Raw genomic sequence first — 16,669 nt, forward strand, 5'->3', positions numbered from 1 at the left:
AAGGCGTGCGGCTGGGAGTGGGCAGGATCTAAGTGGATGGTTGCCATTAGGGACTAGTTAAAAATAGCAGGGAATGTACAAAGATTTGGCACGTGGGTCACAAAGCCTTTCCTACGTGGATTGTTTGTTACTATCGGGTTTTTATGTTGGCCTATGTTTAAAAAGGCCCCCCCTTGAGCAGAAAGGCTGAACAAATTCATTCTGAGAAGTCCTGAACGTATGCGCAAACGGCCATTCCCTAGTTTCAGAGAGCAAAATCCGGGGGGAAGCACACCATTGCCCAAGCGGGGCTGGGATGGCTCCTGAAGCTGCAGCACGGCCAAGGAGCTGCTTGGCCCGGCCCTGCGCTGCTTTTCACCCGGGACCCTGGGCAACACCAGCCTGCAGTTCAGACCTTCCTCAAACGCAGAAGTTTACCTCCTGTGGGCTAAGGGAGCTCTCCGTTAGCCCCATTTGCAGCGTAAGGCCTCTGTGAAAGCCAGTTCCTTCCAGCAGAGGGTAGCAATGCATGTACATGCTCCGCTGTGTCTTAGAATAAGGGTATTTTTAATTATTTATTAAATAAATCTTCTGAGCCACTTGCTTTTGGAGAAATGAGCATTTCTCCACCTTAGGGCACTGGTGTTGCTCAGGTCTGAGAGCTGCAGCTGGGTGCTTGCCTGCCTCTGGGGGTGAGAGGGAAGGTCCCCGAAAGGCTCATTTTAACTTGCCTTCTTGCAATAACACAAGGCCATTTGCCATCAGTGAAACTTTCTAAGGGAAATTTATTGAGGATTCATAAATGCAGACAGGATACATTTGGCCACTTGCCATACTGCATAAGCAAAGAAAACTATATCATAGGTTCTAATTCAGCATGAAAATTGGAAGGAACGTTTAGATCTTTAATTGCCTTTTAAAAGACATCAGTGCTAACAGCAGCAAAACCCAGAACTGATCAACAGCCTTGCTTCTCTGAAATGCAAGTGCCTGTGTTTATTTTTTTAGACAATTAAATAACATCCCTGTAAGCCAGTTACAGATGATCTTGTGTAAAGGTTAATTGAATATTACTTGCAACTTCGTACATTTCTCTTGTGAGAGAATTGTTACGTTTGAAAGCCAGGAATTAAAGGGGTGGTTTTCACAACAGGCCAAGCTTGAAAAAAGAGGAGGAGGAAAATCGGAAGAGAGAACTGAATTTGCCTTTTTTCCCCTCACTGTAGCGGCTGCATTGAAGCCTGGTTGAGCAGAGCAGGGATGAGGAAATGTAACGCGTGCTAGAAAGCGCGAGAGGGAGTTGAAGGAGGAAGAGACAGTGGCAGCACAGCAGATGCCTTTGCACAGCAAGGACCGAGATTGGCTCTCTATCAACATGCAGAAGTTGCCTTTTTTCAGCCCCCATTTGGCTGAGCATCATACAGGGTACAAAAATACCCTGTATTTAGACAAATCACAGGATAACTGGCATCACAAACAAGAATGGTAGCATAGATAGAAATTGCACAGTTTAATTTTGGAGGTCAGGTGCTGTGATGCTGAGCCTCGCCTTGCCAAGGAAAAGTTTAGTTTGTTGAAAAATCTTGAGGTCCTGCCTCAGAGCATTTCTTCATCTGATAACCACGGTCTCCTGCTAAGGACAGAGATTCAGGGTTTTCAGAGCTATTTTCCCTCCTCTTTCTTAAGGAAAGCAGCTAAAGCTTCCCACTGCAACAGGCAGTTTCCAGCTGATGATGTAGGATTCCTTCCTTCCGTCCTTCCTTCCGCTCTCTACCTCTTCAATTTCATTCCTGTCTCCCATCTTATGCACCATGCTGGGCTCCGCTCCTCCTACAGCAAATTCTCCCTTTAGGAATATATTCCAAGAGAACCAGCATCATCTCAGCCTTTGGCTGCTAATATCCTTACTGAACTGCCCATCACCAGTGAGGGGAGAGCCAGAGATAGCAGAAGGTAGGTCCGTAGAGCAGCAATTGCCGCGGGCTCTGCAAGCGCTCATGGTGCACGTGAACTGGAGGCCCTAGGCCCTGCAGGACTGAGAGAGAAGCTGCACTGATCTGCTCGGAGGTGCCAAAAGCCTAGAGAAGTTGAAAGACCAGGCAGCAGAGAGAGAGGGGAGCCAGCTGTGCCTCCCCAGCACTTACCTAGCCGCCGGGAGGGTGGGCAGGCTGGGCAGCGTCGGCCGGCCGGAGGACGGGAGGCGGGAAAGGGCAGGGACTCGCACACAGCGACTCCTGGCTGCTTTTCAGCTGCTTGGGAGAGGAGGAGAGACAATAAAAGACAAGAAGATTGCAAACAGAGCCCGGTCTCCATGGCAGCCTGCAGCTCCACTTCTAAATTTTCACTGTACATGAAGAGGCTACTTCTCTGTATATTTTGGGGAGAATTTTACAGTGCAAAAAAACTTAGATCAGTATTTCCTGGCAGTTAGCAATGACTAGTTTGTGGAAGAAACCTTTGGTGCTACCATCTTGTCATAACCTGGTGTGAAATGGGCTCCCTGTCCCTCATTACTGTGTTAGCTGTAGGTAGCAGGATGGAAGAAGGGAGACATGTAAAGCCCTGTGGGTTAACAGTGCAACCAGAAAGCTGGGAAGAAAAGTATTTAGGGCTCATCTCAAGTTACATGAGGCTCGTGCTATTTTTAACTGGGCAGGCAAACACTTCAGTTCAATTAGTCCTCAGCAAATCGGCATAGGAGCTGTACAGGATACAAGCCTCGCTAGTTTGGCCACTGACAGGGGCTACAGGTATTAATGCAGGCTACAGCTACTCGAATTACCACCAGCGCAGATCTCCTCTACAGACAGATTAAAGGGCAGTGTCTCTGCGACTTCGCAACCACGGTTCAGAGGCACCTGCAAGGAGGCACAGAGAGGCTGAGCTGCCTAGTGCCTTGGGCAAGCCAGACCCTTGCAATCATCTCTTCTGGATGCCCCCCTGCATGCTCACACCCTGGCAGATTGTGTTTTATAGGGTCAGAAATAGATGCGTGAAAAGGGGCCTCGCAGATCCGAAGCGAAAGCCACGCTCAGCTGTCGCCCACCTCGGCACCAGCTGCCAGCCCCAGACTGTTCCAGGCCCCAAAATAGCTCTCCTGTTGCGGGGACGCAAGGTCCCTTCACCCTCCTCTGAGAGAAGGAGCAGTCATTCTGCACCTGCCGGCCTTGCCGCGAAGGGCAGCGGCGAATGATATCGTCTGCAAGGTGCTCGCTGGGAACGTGCACCCCCTCTCCCCAACAGCACCCCCAGAGCTGATCCCCAGCTCTTTGTCACCGGAGAACTGCACAAACTTCTCCCAGAAACTTGCCCTGTTAAGAGAGGAGTCCTGCAAGCACTGAGTAGAGACTGAATTTCTGCCGGTAGCATGGGCGAGGTGCTTCGGAGCGGAGGGCTCTGGGTGCTAGCCCGGCTATTTCACGCTGGGCAATTGTGCCTGTTTTGGGAGGAGTGTGAATTCACTGCAATCCGGAGGTTGCGGCTATTTTCCAATGGCAGAGGGAACCACGAGCTCTCATTGCCATTCAGGTGTGCCTTCCAGATTCCCAAAGAGTCAGCAAACCTGCAAAAGACAAAAGCAGAGACCAGAACATTTCTGAGTTTCCAATTAGCAGAGCTTTAATTGCAGTATTAGTTGCTCATTAGTGGGAAAAGCCAGATGCTCTTAGGAATTAAATAAGCTGAAAAGATCATTCTCTCCAGCCCAGGAATATTTAACTCTGGCTCATACAAGCATTTCCTTTGTACTGGGAGCATGACTGATATGACTTGTGTGGGTGCAGTGCTCGGGTGTTGAATCACTGATGAGCTCCGAAATCCGTATGACGTGAGCTCCTGGCAAAAGTGGGGATGAAGCTGCAAGTAGATCTGGCTATTTCTGGGTGACCCACGTGGGGTTTCTTCACATGTGGTCAAGTGAAGGTTGGGAACTGTTTCCCCACCATAAGATCTTGTAAAAATATTATAGGGCAGTTTGTGACTCTAAGCTGGAGCCTTGTAGGTGGCACTTAAGGTCAGAAGACAGAGCAAGAAAGCTTTTGGGCTCTGATCTGAGCTGAGAATGGGGTAGCTAGGGATGTCACAGATAAGACTGAGGGTTATTTGCAGAAATATGTGGCATAAGGAGCATAAAGAAGTGCTATAGATCGAGATGGTGTGGTAATAACAGGTGAAGTGGAGGATCAGGCTCAAAGAGCAGTCTAGGGATATTCCCATGATGCCCTGCCATGATGACGTCTGCATCCAGCGCGTGCAGTGTGTTATACAGGGCTGAGCGCTCTTGGGAACGTGTAACGACCCCTCTTTGAGGTCAGATGGACCTGGTGTCCCTGCACGCTGAGGGCAAGGTACAGGGATGGCAGGAGGCTCTGGGACTGCTGGAGCCCAGCTCCTGATAACAGTGCTGTTTGGATTTGTGCACATGTGAAGCTATTTAATAACAACTGCAGCTGTGTGGGGGAGAGCTGAGGCATTTCGGCACTGGAAATCACTCCTTTCGTTCTGTGCACAGAAAACACGGACTGGCTTTGTAAACAGTGCTGTCTCTTTGAGGTCGATGCGAACGGTGCTTTCATGCTATACAGGCGAGGCAAGGACCGTTTGCTTCTCCGGTTCCTCAGGTGCAGGAAGTGCAGCCTTGTTTTAATAACACCATCGCTGCCCAGGCTCACAGGTGGAAGCAAGTTAAGCAGGTGCTGTTTTGTCCCCTCTTGCAGCATCACTCCGTGACCTTGTGCATGGCAATCGGCTCCTTCTCAGCCTTGCACTGTACAGCTCTGAGCAGGTCGCTGCGACGCTGCTCGCTGCAGCCCTCTCCACCTGCGTATGAAGCGATCGGCAGCCCTGGAGATGGGGCTCTCCCCAGGACGTGCGGTGCTCTGGCCAGACAAGGAGGATGCCAAGGGCCAGGCAAAGCAGCCTGTGCCGTGGGGATGTCGAGGAGTCCTACAGGGACCTTTCTGCTCATCCATCTCTTCAGTGGGGCTCAGCTGCTGATTCCCTGAAAATCAGTTACACAGCCCCCAGTCCAAATAGGTCACTCTGCTCATCTGACTTTCCCGTGGGCTTTAACAGATGCTGAACTCCTTGCAGGCTGCCAAAGCAAACACCAGCTTTTCCTGGGAACAAATGCCTGCTAGCTGAGGTTAAGGCCTTTTTGCCACCAGCTCCAAGCATTTCTGGTTTGTCTCATTTCTAAGTCCCTCTCAGGCTAGGGAGACAGAAAGAATAATAAACCACTTTTTCTAAGCCCACATATTTGCTTGTGTTATTAGTTTGTGCTCAGGCTAACTGTCCAGAAAGCATCTGCTGGTGAGAAAGTACAAGGCTCTGCAGAAATGCAGACATTTGAAGTCATGAGACTTTGCTGACTTGCATCAGCTTTCTGTAGATTGTGCAGTTGTCCCCAGCAGGGACCGGATCCTCTCCCTGCATCAGCAAGGGCTCCCGCACAGGGAAGCGCAGTGGTTTCCCCACGGAGGGATCAGACAGCACAGAAGTAGGCACAGCACAGCGGGTGGTGAGTAGATATCCTCTAAAACTCACTCTGCCAATATGATTCATCGTTAATTTGAGACATTCCTCTTATTCTAGTACTGGCTTCCCCAAACATAGCTTAATCCAATCGCCTCAGCGCCAGCTACATCATCACACTGACAGTTTCACCCTGCTCTCCCATTAAAGCCGCTTGTTTTAATTAGGGGGCTTTTGTAGCAGATTCACATCCAAACCTTCGAGAAACTGCAGAACATGTCACCACTAAAGTACAGCCCTGTTCCCTCACCATTAGGCAGCCCTGTGGTCCCTGCTCCCAAGGACGCTGGATAGGCGAGGTAATTTCCCAGGTTCCAGCTAGACAGCAGATGCTGGATGTGGTCCCTCAGGGCTAACCAGGCAAGTCCCTCTAGCAGCAAACAGATCTCTGCACATGACAGAGCAGAGGAGTCCATCTGTGCAGGGCCCAGGCGGAGGCTGGTGTCTCAGAGTACCTTGGATGGATGGGACATGCAGGATGCACATGTATGCAGCTCCCTCGAAGCTCTTTCCAAAGCTGGTGCCGAATTCAGCATTGATTTCTGGCTTTTCCGGCAGGGCTGGCAGGAAGAAGGGATGTTTAAGTGACCTCCCATCTGAGCAGTTCTCTAGCAGAAGTTTGGTGCAAAGAGGCAGTGCTCTACGCTGGTGATGGGTTTCAAAACTGATGAAGATTCCACTTCCTTGCTTTTTTCCTGCTTGAGCAATTACACCTTCATCTCCAGGGCTTGCAGCAGGATCACCGGTCATCACGTAAGAGCCCAGCTGCCAGGGGACACTGGCAGAGACACAGCACAATCTACTACTGCTGCACTGGCATTAAGCCCACCAAAATCACTGCCAAACCCACTGCTGGCTCTGCTAACAAGCTTCAGCCAGGGGGTGTGAATTCTCTTAGTGTTCATTGAAATAACATTAAGTGTGATGGACTCCTGGGCTATTAGAGTGGATGTAACATGTAATTGAGGCTGGTTATTCTTCATCTGGAGTGTCCCCCTTCACTAATGGCAAATCAGGACAGAACACATGGTGCGCGCTTTGTGAATCCCGGGCTCAATTCGCTCGCTGCCTCCGATCAAAATGATCCCAATGAATGTCAATGAATGAATGGGGGACAATGAATTAGAGTGAATGAAAGCCTTGTAATGGGGCCCTTCACTGGCACCGTGCGACAATTGAGCACCACAAGGATGGCGTCTGCCTGGGCGGTGTTTGAATTCATTCCCATTAGCATGATTAGGGTGAAGATTACAGGGTGGGGGCAAGGTCGGCTCGGCTGATGCGGCTCTCCAAACCCAATTGCTGCCATTTCTTTGGAGACTGAAATGAGCAGGTTTCTAAGACCTCGTCTCCAGCTGGGCACAGGAAGAGTGGGCTGAGCTTGTAAATCTGAAGAGACGCACACATGCTCACATAGCCCAGGGTCAGCGAGTCTCACTGGCCTGAAGTTTGTTAGGGTGTGGGATGTGGGGGCTGAGCTCTTCCAGAAATCAGAACCAACTACTCTTGGTTTTGATTCCAGATCCCAAACCCAGCTCAGTGCTTGTGGGATTGCTGCAGTCCAAGTTTTAGATCAGGCCATCTCTTCATTAAAACATAAGTTAGATGCTCTGGGTAGAATACGCACAGCTGTTTACCATGGAAATGCCCACATTTTACCCTGGGGCCGCAATTTTTAGTGTCTCAAAGACCCAAATCATTGAGCAGAACATGGGCACCTCACTTGACAGTGATCTACAGAAAGAGGAAAGAGACTTGTCCTGGATCAAGGCTCTTGGCAGCTGGATCTGTGCATCTCCCAACAAACACCCAAATGTGTGGGTGCATCCGCACAGAAATGATGAATAATAATGCAAGAGGGAAAAAGAGTAGGCGAGAAAGTGCAGAGGAGAGGGAAGCTTTCACATACCAAGGGGGGAAGAACAGGATCAGCAGGGAGGGAGTAACACTGTGAAGCCTGGAAAGAAATGAAGGCTTTTTACTAAGGTGATCTGTCTGGGGAAAGCAGAGAGAAAGCAAATGCCTGTGCAACTTTGCAAAGAAAAGGTGATGCATTTTAGGGAAAGGCTTCAAAGAAACTGTGCTGCGAGAAGATAAGATTAAATTCCTGCAACTCATTCAGAAAGGAGGTGATGGGGAGCGAGTTGTCTCGCCTGTGTGTAATTGCCGGGTAGGCATGACTGGATTTTGGAAAGGAATGTGGGATGCCATTCATTTTTTCCTCTCTGATTCTGCAAAAGCAAGAGTGGAACCATCCGCGCTTTCAGACCTGATCCTCCAGGTTTGGGCACGTCTGCACAGGCGTTTAGTGGTGGACTGTCCCCTGCATGATTCCCGCAGGATCCCTGTGCCTCTCAGCGCAGGTCAGGGGCCGATCCTGTCCTCAGCAGTGATCATTTTCTCTTGCATTGTATAATTCACCTGAAAGCAAGGGCAGGGGATGCTGCAGTTAGATGCTGTGTGTGCTCTAAATAGCCGGGAGCAGCAGGACCAAAGAGCGAACCCCACATATGGCTCGTTACCGCTCCACCTCAACCGATTTGTTAACAGGCCCTTGAAATCCCAGGAAGGGCCATCCAGGCACGGCTCCCTGCCTCCAAGCACAAAGTCTCAACTCCGTCACTTAACACCCAGCGCGCCGTCGCTCCGACACGCGCAGGCGGGGAACAAAGGCTGGGGATCCCGCGGCGCCGGCTCGCGGAGACGCGCAGCAAGGGCCGACCGACGCGGGGGCTTGTGTTGTCGCCTTAATCCCCCTCCCCGCGACCGGCGCGTACAAAAGAGCAAGGGGCGCTTTGAGGGGCTAATTTGCCGGAGGCGGCAGAGCAGGAGGGAAAGGCTTGTCTCTTTTCTGGCTTTCTGTCCTCGTTAATTGGTGAGTGACGGGGCAAATCACATTTTAAAGTAATCGCATTTAACACCGAGAGTCGGGCACAGCCAGGAGCAGAGCGGATGGAAATTTGCAGCATTCAGAAAGGTTAACGGCTTCGGGGCAAAGGCGCGCGCAGGGATGGGGTGATACAGTAGCACTGCCATCGCACGCTGACAAACACACGCAAACACACACCAGACGCACAAACACCGCAGACACGCACGGATCTAGCCCCCATCTTCACCCAGAGACACCCCACACGCTTATCCAGGCAACGTGCACCACTTGCAATGGTGCCAGTTCCCTCTTCGCACGCAGGAGCAGTGCCGCTTGCGCAACAGGGACCCAGCAACGCACAACGCACACCCTGCCTCCAGCACCCTTCCCCACCCAGCTGCTGCACGCTTGCACCCTGGTGTGCACAGGCTGATGCAGATACGGGCACCCACCACTGCCAAGACATTTTCAGATCCTGCACTCTCAGTGTCATTTTTTTTTTTTTTTTTTATTTTCAACCCCCTTTTATGGTGAGGGTGTCACTTTGCAATGTCTAACGTAACCATGGCAGTTGCCAATCATGCAAAAACCCTTCCAAAAATATGTATATAAAATGACTAGGTTTTGGTTGGCGCAGCAAGCTGATCTGGCTCCCTGGGGAGTCGCGCGGTCGCTAGATCTGACGCAGGGAAGACGTAAGCATGCACCACCGAGGCTGAATGAGGAAGGGGGACAAGTCAGGTCCCCCCTTTTGGAGATGACCTGAAGCTGGAGCACAAGACCAAGCCCTTTGCTAGCCCAGACGCGCGTGGTTTGCTTCCCCAGGCTCTGCGTTGCCAGCAGTCTGGCTGTCTCCAGAGCCCTTTGCTTTCTGCTAACGCTGTGCAGTGAATGCCAACTCCTCCACGGCTTTCAAAACGCTGATTTTTAAATCAAAAGAGGGAAGAAGAAGAAAAAGGTATACCCAGCCCTCTCAGGCACGCGTAGGAGGGTTGGGATTGATTGAAATGCCTCCTGCCAAGAGGCTGGAAAGTCCCAGCTTGCTCCCCTCGGCGTTTCTCCTGTCTTCTGCAGGCGCCCAAGGAACTAAGGGAGCATCCAAATAAAGGGCCTGGCTGCTCCCTGGCAAGGTGCTGTGGCCATAGCTCCGCACCCTGCGCCTGCCGGTGAGCCTGGCTCCCTCCGAGCGGCGGGTCTGCCCACCCTCCGCCGCTACTTGTTTTAATGCATCAAGCCTCCCTGATGCCTCTGCCATAGGTGTATGTAAATCTAATGGCTGCTTTCCCCTCTCCCGCTCGCACATGTTGAATACTGTCTCTGCGATGCTGTAGCTATAGTTGGCAGCTTTTATTCTGTGACACTGCCTTTTTCTTTTACAGACACATACACACAAACGTGGTGTCAGGAACACACGCTCGCGGAGCAGGCTTCTGTGCCAATTATCCTGTTCTCTGCAGCTATTCCTCCCCCTCCGTGCACACCATGCCTCTTCCCCTGTAAAAATGAATGAATCCAAAGTCATCGATCACTTTTAACATATCAACATCCAGACAACAGTTCAGACCTTGGTTCTTTGCTTCTCTTAATCTCCCCAAAATGGATTTAGGGATTGAAGTAGATATTCCGACTTCCTGGGACTTCTCTTTTGACACTTAATCAATCTGGGTCCTCAGGGCACAAAAGAAAAGCCTTCGCAGGGATGTGGTAGCTCTGTCAGTAGGAGCATTTAAGAAGTCTGTCGGACAAAACCCTCCAGAATAGGTGTGAAATGGGATATGTCTGACATGGGCTGGCAAAACGCAGAGGTTAGCGTGGCCTCTCTTGAACAGCAATGCCCGAAGGATCCCAGGCTGGAGCGGAGCTGAGGCAGGGCAGGCGAGGGGAGCTCTAAGGGCAAGCCGTGCCACGCAGCCCCCTCCACCTCCGTGCTCCTGACTACCTCTTTCCCTGCAGGACACGAGCCCTGTCCCCATCTTGGGGAGAGCTTTTACCCCTGGGCAGCCCTTGGCACCCGTGGGAAGCCCGTTCGGACAACAGGACCCCCAAAGGGGTGCCCACCCCGGAGAGGAGAGCCAGGCAGCGCAACACCCGGACCACGGAGGATGAAAGCTTTTAGCTATTTTGCATGCAGTGGAGAGCAGAAATGTTTCCGATTATTCACACTCCTGAAGTGACTCAGCCACCAAACAATTCCCCTTTCTCTCTCATCTTCCTGTGCAATCTGGATTTAGCTCATTTTGATTACGCTCTAATTTCTGCCTACCAGCAGCTCTTCCCCCTTCTCCCCACCTCACCCTTTAATTATCTAGATGGAAGGTGCATCTCGGTTATAACCCTGACGCTGGGAGCCAAGCATCGCGACGGCCATGAGGAGCTGCGTTTCTTTTTCTTTTCTTTTTTTTTTCCCCTATAGCAGAGAATTAATACACAGCGCTGCATACCTCTGAACCATAATCACAATACTTAGCACATACATAACGCCTCTCATCTTAAGTGCTGCACAGACATTAAGCGTAATTAAGCCTCACAGCATCCCCTTTCAGGTAGGTTAAGAGGAGCACTGAAAATTGGAGAGAAATCAGAGAGGCACAGGATGATGCAGGAGAGGTTAAGGCAACTGCAGCTTGCGCGGCTGCCAGTCTGACAACCAGAACCGTCGGCCCGGCACGAGGCACAGGCGCTTGCTGAAATTTGCACCTATTTCCTATTAAGTACCCAAAGATCACTACAAATCCCTTTTCCTCCCCTCCTTATTTTTAATTAAGGCAACAGCTGAGATTCCTTTGGAATCTCATAACCCCACCTGGTCTCATTTGTGCGGACACCAAGATGCACGCACCCAAGGGAGCTTCGTGCTCAGCGTGTTAGCCACCCTCGAGGTGCTTTCCCTATCGGCTACGAGGTGCCAAGGGCCAGGCACTGCAGTACCAGCAACACGAGCGCTGCGTGGCCGCATCCATGCCGCGAAGGGTCCCGAAGCGGCGGCCAAGCTGTGCTCGCCCTAGCCTGATGCCAAAGCAGCCTGGCTCTGGCAGCGAGGCCGCGTGCATGGGGAGGGCCAGCGCTCGAGTCAGCCTCGCTGGCAGACGAGGCCTTCGTCAGCAATAACCGGGCAAGCGGGGAGCAAGCACGGGCTGTCGCGGAGAGTGCGGTGTTCGGGATGAACTCACCCAGCTCGCTGAGGCCAGAGGCTGCCAAGGGAGGGGTGGCATCACCTTTCCCGGCAAGCTTCCAGGTGCAGGGCAGGAGGCATCCAGCCCGCCGGGAACCGTGCCGCGGAGGGTGGCAGCGCGGGTGCCAGCCAGCCTGGAGCACACCGGCAGCTTGTGGGAGGCTCCTGGAGCCTTCCCCAGCGGCAGGGGAAAGCCCTGCTCCTTCCCTGCGCTTCCCTGTCTGCCGCCCCCCCCTCGCGCAGGGCTTTCGCAGAGGAGAGGGGAAAAGCCACCCGTGGGCTGCCAGCCGGGCGCCTGCCTTGCTGCGCGGCTCCTTCGCCCTTTGCACGCACCCGAGAACCAGCGCATCTGCGCCAACACGCATGCACCCGGCACATGCTGACCAGCCCTGGACACCCGCAGGGAAACACACGCACGCCCTTCGCACAGGCGCTCGTGCCCTCACGTGCTGATGCCAGCTTTCACCTCGACAGACGCCTGTGCGAGGCGTGTGCTTATGCACTCACAGTCAGAAACTGTGTGCATCTCCTGCTGATGCCCAAAACGTGGGCTCAAATTGCGGCCCCCAACCCCAGCATACCTCCCAAACTGCTTTTTCTCACCCTGCTCTCTTTGCCTCCCTCAGGACTGCAGCTCCTGGGCGCAGGGAGGTCTTTGCTATGATTGCAGCACCAGCTGTCTCTTCCCGCTCCCCGGCCACCTCCCTGCGCAGTAAAGCCGGGGTCTCCTCTCTCCGCTATATGCCCCAAGCCCGGGAGCAGCATGGGGAGCGTCAGTAGCCTCATCTCCGGCCACAGCTTCCACAGCAAGCACTGCCGAGCCTCCCAGTACAAGCTGCGCAAGTCGTCCCACCTGAAAAAGCTGAACAGGTACTCGGACGGGCTGCTCCGCTTCGGCTTCTCCCAGGACTCCAGCCACAAGTCCAGCTCCAAAAGCAGCAAGAATGAGGACTTCTTTTATATCAAGGTCAGCCAGAAAACGCACGGCTCCCACCGGGCGGACTACACAGCGCTTTCCAGCGGGGAGCTGGGCAGCCAAGCCGGGACGAGCAGCATGGACTTTGGGACGTCCACACCTCAGAAACTGATGCCCTTTCCCAATCAGCTGGAACTGGTTAGTAGGGGAGAGCGTGTCCCAGAGACGCGCGGGTCCTTGTTTTCCCCCACCCCACGGCGGCTGCTCGGGGCTGGCAGCCGGCTCGTTTGTTAATACAGGGCTGTGTCCCCCCGACGATCCTTGCCTCAGCGTGGGTGCAGAGCCCACTGACAGGGCTATCCTGGCTTCTGGTCCAGGAGCAGGCTCAAAGAAAATAGCTGGTGCCAAGGGAATGGGAGAAGAGGGCCAGTGGGGAGGCGCTGAGGGCATCCTGCCACCCCCCCGCCTTTCCCAATTTGGGTCGGCAGTGTAGTCCATATCCTTTCAATTTCAGTCATGCCATTTTCCACCAAGAGAGGTGGTTCTAGCTGTCAGGTAGCAGCATCCTCCTGAGCTTTCAGCCCCTCTCCTAAGACCCCAGCCGTCCCTGCTCTGGGACCTCTGTCCTTGGAGACAGAAGGGACTGAGGAGAAAAGATTAAGTGATGCCAGTCTTCTGCGCTGACCAGCTCTTCTCTTCTCCCCAGGGCACAGAGAAGACTGCTGTGAGACCGACAGCCTTCAAACCAGTGCTGCCCCGGTCCGGTGCCATCCTCCACTCCTCCCCAGAGAATGGCAGTCACATCTCCCAGCAGCTGCACCCTCTGGACAAAGCCAAGGACCAAGAGCTCAAGCCGGTGCTGTGCTCTGGTGGGCTGTCTGACTCCGGCAGGAACTCCATGTCCAGCCTCCCGACCCACAGCACCAGCAGCAGCTACCAGCTCGACCCACTGGTCACCCCCATGGGACCCATCAGCCGCTTCGGCGGCTCAGCCCACAACATCACGCAGTGTGCTGTCATCCAAGACAGCAACATGATGAGCCTCAAGGCAATGTCCTTCTCCGACGGGGGCAACAAGATCATCAACCCTGGCAAAGCCCACCATGCCTCTGAGAAAGCCACTTGCATTCGTTCACCCATCTCCACGGATGAGTCCACCATCCAGGAGCTGGAGCAAAAGCTGCTAGAGAGGGAGGGAGAGCTGCAGGAGCTTCAGTCAAGCTTTGAGGAGAAGGAAGTCAGCTCCTGTCAGGTTTACGAAGAGAAGCAGAGGCGCTGCAAGGAAGAGCTAGAGGGCCTCAAGCAGAAATGCAACAGCAAGCTCAAGCAAACCTCACAGAAAACCCAGCGGACACAGCAAGTCCTTCACCTCCAGGTGTTCCAGCTGCAGCAGGAGAAGAAACAGCTCCGGGAGGAGCTGGAGAACCTCATGAAGGAGCAAAACCTGCTGGAGACCAAGCTGAGGTCCTATGAGAAGGAGAAGACCAGCTTTGCCCCAGCGCTGGAGGAGACTCAGTGGGAGGTAAGCATCACTGGAGCACATCAGAGCGCAGCCTCACAGACTGCAAATGCCAAAAGCAAAGGGTGTGCGTGGAACGAGGCGGCAGCACCAGCACCACAGACAAACCACGCACCTCTTCTCCGTTTCTATACCTGCATCCAGTCCTAGCCGTGGAAGGTCTGAGCAGTGCATGCAGGCAGGCGCGTGCACTAAGCACTGGCTGGAGAAGATATAGCTATTTAAACCAGGGAGAGCTCGTCTGTCACATGGAGGCTCTGTAAGTTGTTACTATCGATTGGCTCACTACCTCTTTTAGCAACTTAGCACCTCACATCATAAGGAAACAACTACTGCATAAAAAAAAAAAAAAATTCCAGTCATTAAAATAACTTAGCATTTCCAGCCTCCCGCGCAAGATTCTTCAGGCTGGCTGCCCCAAAGGAGCAGTAAAGCTGCCTTCCCATATGTAAATAGGAGCTACTTGGACTTGTCTTGGGCACTTATTACAGAGTAGTAAAACCTTCCAGTCCATGCTTGTACTTAACATTCTTACTGATTGGGTATCATTGAACAAAGACAGCTAAACTGCTGAAAATTCAGAAGCAAGCCTGCTCAGCCACATGAATAAAATAAATGGATATAGTTTCATTGCAACTAAGTATAGCTATTGTCTAATGTATTTAGAGGAGCATGATATTTACCTTTGCTCTCTTTCATCCTTTCAAGGATTTATAATTTAATTTTCAGTATTTCTATTTGCTCCCAAACTGACACTTCCCAAACCCTCAGGGTATGTTTTCAAATGATTCTGAGCTATCTTTTCTTGTTGCTTTCTGAACCCTACCAAAATTCCAGCTGTAGGCGCCTCAGCAAGAGTGGATGGAAGCTGATACCCCAAAATCTCTCCCGTGAGCCGATGTATCCAGCAACACTTTAGGACTCAGTTGGATATGTCAATGGGATTTACGTGCTTTGCTCCCAGCTGCAATTTTGCTGGGTTTTAGGGTGCAGTTGGGCGTTTGCTTGCGAAACAAGCTTAGCAAGTTTAACTGACCGTGTGAGCCTTCAGCGGTGGTTTCAGCAAACACATTGTACTGGGTGTTGAAACAGAGAGCTCCCTTGACACAGTCCATTTCCACATCTCAGCTGAGGGGTGTCAACTTCTTAAATCCTTATGGCTATTTCACAAGCAAACCTCTGCCTAGGCTGGGGATGTTCTTGCACAGAAAGGCCCCACAGAAGATCACGGTGTCACTTCCAGCTCACCCTGAGAGTCTAGGTGGCACGGGTTTTTCACCCCCTTTGCTGGAGCGCTTCTCTGAATGGTTTGGATGAGATGCAGAATATAAACAGTAGCTGGCAGTGTGAAAGCTGCGGCCAGAGCCAATCTCTCAGCCAGGATCTCTGCATTCAGATGCCCAAGCATGCCCTAGCTTTGCTTGCATGGCGCGACTGATCTGAAAGGTGGTTTGCAACTGCCTTGCCTGCTGTTAGCACGTGTTTTTTCTGAGTTTCAGCCCTAACTCCGGGTGCTGTGTCCCTCCCCACAGGTATGCCAGAAGTCTGGCGAAATCTCTCTCTTGAAGCAGCAGCTGAAGGAATCCCAGACTGAGCTCAACACCAAGACCACCGAGATCCTCAGCCTGAAAGCTCAGCTGAAAGAGGTGAGGGCAAAGATGGAAGGGCTGGAGATGAAAACCCGGGACCTGGAGGACTCTCTGCGCACCAAAGCCATGGAGCTGGAGGTCTGTGAAAACGAGCTCCAGCGTAAGAAGAACGAGTCCGAACTCCTGAGAGAGAAGGTAAACCTGCTGGAGCAAGAGATCGTGGACCTCCGAACAGAGCTCGCTATCCTCAAGGAGCAGCTGAGCGAAGTCCGAGACAGAGCCAGGTCTGCCTCCAGCCCAGCCCTGGGGATGGTGGATGACGCACAGGCCCTGCAGGGAGAGGTGGAGAGGCTGAAGGCAGAGCTGAAGGCTGAGCGGGACAACAACGAACAGATGACCTCCGGCTTCCAGCACGAGCGGCAGACATGGAAGGAAGAAAAGGAAAAGGTGATTCATTACCAGAAGCAGCTGCAACAGAGCTACCTACACATGTACAAAAGGAACCAGAACCTGGAGAAGATGCTCCAGCAGCTCGCCTCGGGGGAAGATGGCAAGGAGCCCATTGAGTTGGATATACCCGGTGCTGATGTCCCCTACGAAGACATCATCGCCACCGAGATCTGACCCAGGCCTTCCCTCTCCTCCATGCAGATGGACGTCTCTTCCAGGCAAGAAGTACTTCCTTGCGGCTCAGTTCGTGCTGGGTGCACCTTGTACAGTTCAGATGAGCCATGTATTTATTAGCTGAGCTGATTGCCTGGCCAGCTCGTGAGCCCTTCTCCCTTCCCAGTGTTGCACCGTGACGGTGCCCTACGCTGCCTGTCGTGTTACAGAGGTGAACAAGCAATTCGTGCCAATGGTGATGTGCCCAGCATCTGCCCCTCGTGTCCGATGCATCCTTGGCAGGATGCCTTCCGCTCATTTGTAGGACTGAGAAGCCGGAGACAAGGGCAATAAGGGAACAGGACTTTAGCAAAAAAAACTTCTTATCAGGTAACAAGATGATGCAAAACTCCCAAGGGCAAACTCTCCCCGCAGGGCGAATGCCGGAGCAATGAACGCTGGTTCAAAGGGAACCTGTGAGTAGCACAAC

The 16,669-nt window shown here is 52.6% G+C and overlaps 1 protein-coding gene and 1 long non-coding RNA gene across 2 annotated transcripts in view; one reads left to right on the forward strand and one right to left on the reverse strand.

Moving 5' to 3' along the window:
• Nucleotides 1-765: 765 nt before the first annotated feature.
• LOC106498835 (uncharacterized) overlaps nucleotides 766-16,669 on the reverse strand; it is a 28,035-nt gene continuing 12,131 nt past the window's right edge. The window contains exons 3-5 of the long non-coding RNA XR_001295056.2: nucleotides 7,781-7,932; nucleotides 3,290-3,541; nucleotides 766-2,228 (exon numbers count right to left, since the gene is read on the reverse strand). This is a non-coding gene — a long non-coding RNA (uncharacterized lncRNA). The remainder of the gene's footprint in view (nucleotides 2,229-3,289; nucleotides 3,542-7,780; nucleotides 7,933-16,669) is intronic.
• Nucleotides 12,205-16,512, forward strand: LZTS1 (leucine zipper tumor suppressor 1). The gene is made up of 3 exons (XM_013960171.2): nucleotides 12,205-12,666; nucleotides 13,175-13,990; nucleotides 15,520-16,512. The coding sequence occupies exons 1-3, from the start codon at nucleotides 12,316-12,318 to the stop codon at nucleotides 16,198-16,200; spliced, it is 1,848 nt and encodes a 615-aa protein (XP_013815625.2). The 5' UTR covers nucleotides 12,205-12,315; the 3' UTR covers nucleotides 16,201-16,512.

Source organism: Apteryx mantelli, chromosome 29 (genome assembly GCF_036417845.1).
Source record: "Apteryx mantelli isolate bAptMan1 chromosome 29, bAptMan1.hap1, whole genome shotgun sequence".
In the NCBI taxonomy this organism is placed as follows: Eukaryota; Metazoa; Chordata; class Aves; order Apterygiformes; family Apterygidae; genus Apteryx; species Apteryx mantelli.